General features: G+C 56.2%; 1 protein-coding gene across 1 annotated transcript in view; it reads right to left on the bottom strand.

The window, feature by feature from the left end:
- Nucleotides 1–1,531: 1,531 nt before the first annotated feature.
- The window catches only part of LOC102822832 (5'(3')-deoxyribonucleotidase, mitochondrial-like), a 50,405-nt gene continuing 49,817 nt past the window's right edge, over nucleotides 1,532–2,119 (bottom strand). The window contains exon 5 of the mRNA XM_006877692.1: nucleotides 1,532–1,674. Within this exon, the coding sequence (XP_006877754.1) occupies nucleotides 1,532–1,674 (143 nt within the window). The remainder of the gene's footprint in view (nucleotides 1,675–2,119) is intronic.

Below are 2,119 nucleotides of genomic sequence, written 5' to 3' on the forward strand. Positions count from 1 at the left end.
CCCACAACAAATGTACTCCATGCTGGTCCTATTGGTGCCATATTTCCCAGGGCAGCGCTCAGCACACAGAAGTCCGCAAGCTCCTGCTGAAAACCCACCTCACCCCTCCTTAGACAAGGCCTCAGCAATGCCAGGAACACTGGGAACACCCACCCCAACTTGGGCAGCCCTTGCTCTGCAGTGTCCATTCCATCTTTCCTCCAAGGAAACGGGGAGAAAGGGCACAGGAATGGTCACGTGGCCAGTGTCAAAGACCTCATTCGCAAAGACGTGACTCAGAGACTAGTGGACAGTGATCTGTGTGGGCAGGAACAAGACACCACAAACACAGGGACAGCCCAGCGGAGCGACAAGAAGGATCATGTCCATGTCCAATGCTCAGCACCTCAGCACAGATGGGTATTGGTGAGAGTAAGCTGGGAGTGGGCGTGAACCGACAGGTGCTTCTGAAGAACAGGGGCTCAAATCAGAATTGGGTTGTCCCAGGAATGCACAGGTAACTTCTTACACATCTGCTCTGTAACCCTTGTCACACCTATCACAAATACCTGCGTTTGGACAGACTAGAGGTATTTTCTCCCATGCTGTTCTTTTCAGGGGATCCCTGAGTATTTCCAAGTAAGTTCAAAGGGTACATCTGGACTTTTGACAAGAGCTGAGCTGCCAGAGGCCAGGTGAGAAAGACCAGGAAAAGGGTGGTGGAACTGTGCCCTCCTCAGCATCTCTTCTCAGTGCAGTGGGGTGACCTAGATACTTTGTTACAAGTGTGTAACTAAGGCTGGCAGGTGGAGGGACAGAGGCGGCCACCACCCACAGCCTTGGGCTATATGTGAAGAGCATTTATTTTTCATGCATTCAACAAACCTTTGAACCTGTCTACTGTTTGTTTCATTCCACATGGAGTCTAGAGACCAAGGTGTGTAAAACCTTGAAGCTGGTCAGGGTGAGGCCAGAGGCCACCCTGCGACAAACACAGAGCCTGATGGGTTCTGGCACTCAGTGAATAATGCTGACCACACAGCACATGGTGGTAAGCCCAGGCAGGAGGGTAGGTGGAGGCAGAAGACCGCCAGGGCTGAGAAGTAGGAGTTCCTCCCACCCAGTCCCACTTGTCACCATGCAAAGCTAAGAAGCACCATGATCACCTCACTCCTGTGGGCCCAGGATGAGGGGAACAGGTGTGCTCGGGCCTTGACCCCTTCGGGAACTTACCTGTGGGGTGGGGGAGAGGGATGCTGTGCTGAGCAGAGGCCCTCAGTCCCTTCCTGTTTCAAGACCAGGAGCCCCTGGCAGCATGAGGGCATTCGGTCAGTCAGAACTGCCGGAGCGCACATGTCTTTGTCCTAAGGCTCATGGGCCCAGCCCTGCCCAGAGATCAGTTTAAGGCCTAGCAGGACAGGGAGGGCTGGGCAGAACAAGTAGTCTTGGCCCAGTAGGTCTGCAGAGGGGCCCATCCAGCCTGAAGCCACATGACCCAGGACGGCAGCCCTGCAGCTCAGGTCCCTCCAAGGAGACTGCAGCAGCCTCGGGCTCAGCAGGGCCGCTTGCTGTCCAGAATGGCCTTCCAGTCGTCCATCCACGAGTGCAGCCTGCGGCTGGGGGGAGCCAACTGCAGGTGCTGGTTGTGGCAGGCTGTGAAGAGGACATGTTCCCAGCTGGGGTTCGCCTCAGCCCCTGTGGGTGAGGAAGCAACATTAAGCCCACTGAAGACTGCCCAGGTCAAAGCCTGGCTCAGCTGCCTCCCTGGCAAGTGTGTCTCCTCTCTAGACTCGGTTTCCCTCCATGGATGGTGACTGCACCTGCCCCTCCCCCAAGGGTGGTGAGGACGCATGAAAAACGCACCCAACAGGAAGCTCTGTTATCAGCAGCATGCACACATGTGCAGGACACACAGGCACAGACTCAGAGCTGGTACATGGCTCATCACGCATGCTTAGCAAGCATGCCTGCCAGGCAGACGCCTCGGCTCCTCCTTCCCCTCCTCCCACCCTCCTTCAGGGGCATGGCTGGCTGCCCTAGGGCACAGCTGACACAACTGCACAAGCAGCGCAGCTGCAGACTGCAGCTCTGTCACACTGTGTGACAGGTGACAAGGCTCCTCAGCTCTCAGTCACACTGT

Source organism: Chrysochloris asiatica, unplaced genomic scaffold, assembly GCF_000296735.1.
Source record: "Chrysochloris asiatica unplaced genomic scaffold, ChrAsi1.0 scaffold00556, whole genome shotgun sequence".
NCBI lineage: Eukaryota > Metazoa > Chordata > Mammalia > Afrosoricida > Chrysochloridae > Chrysochloris > Chrysochloris asiatica.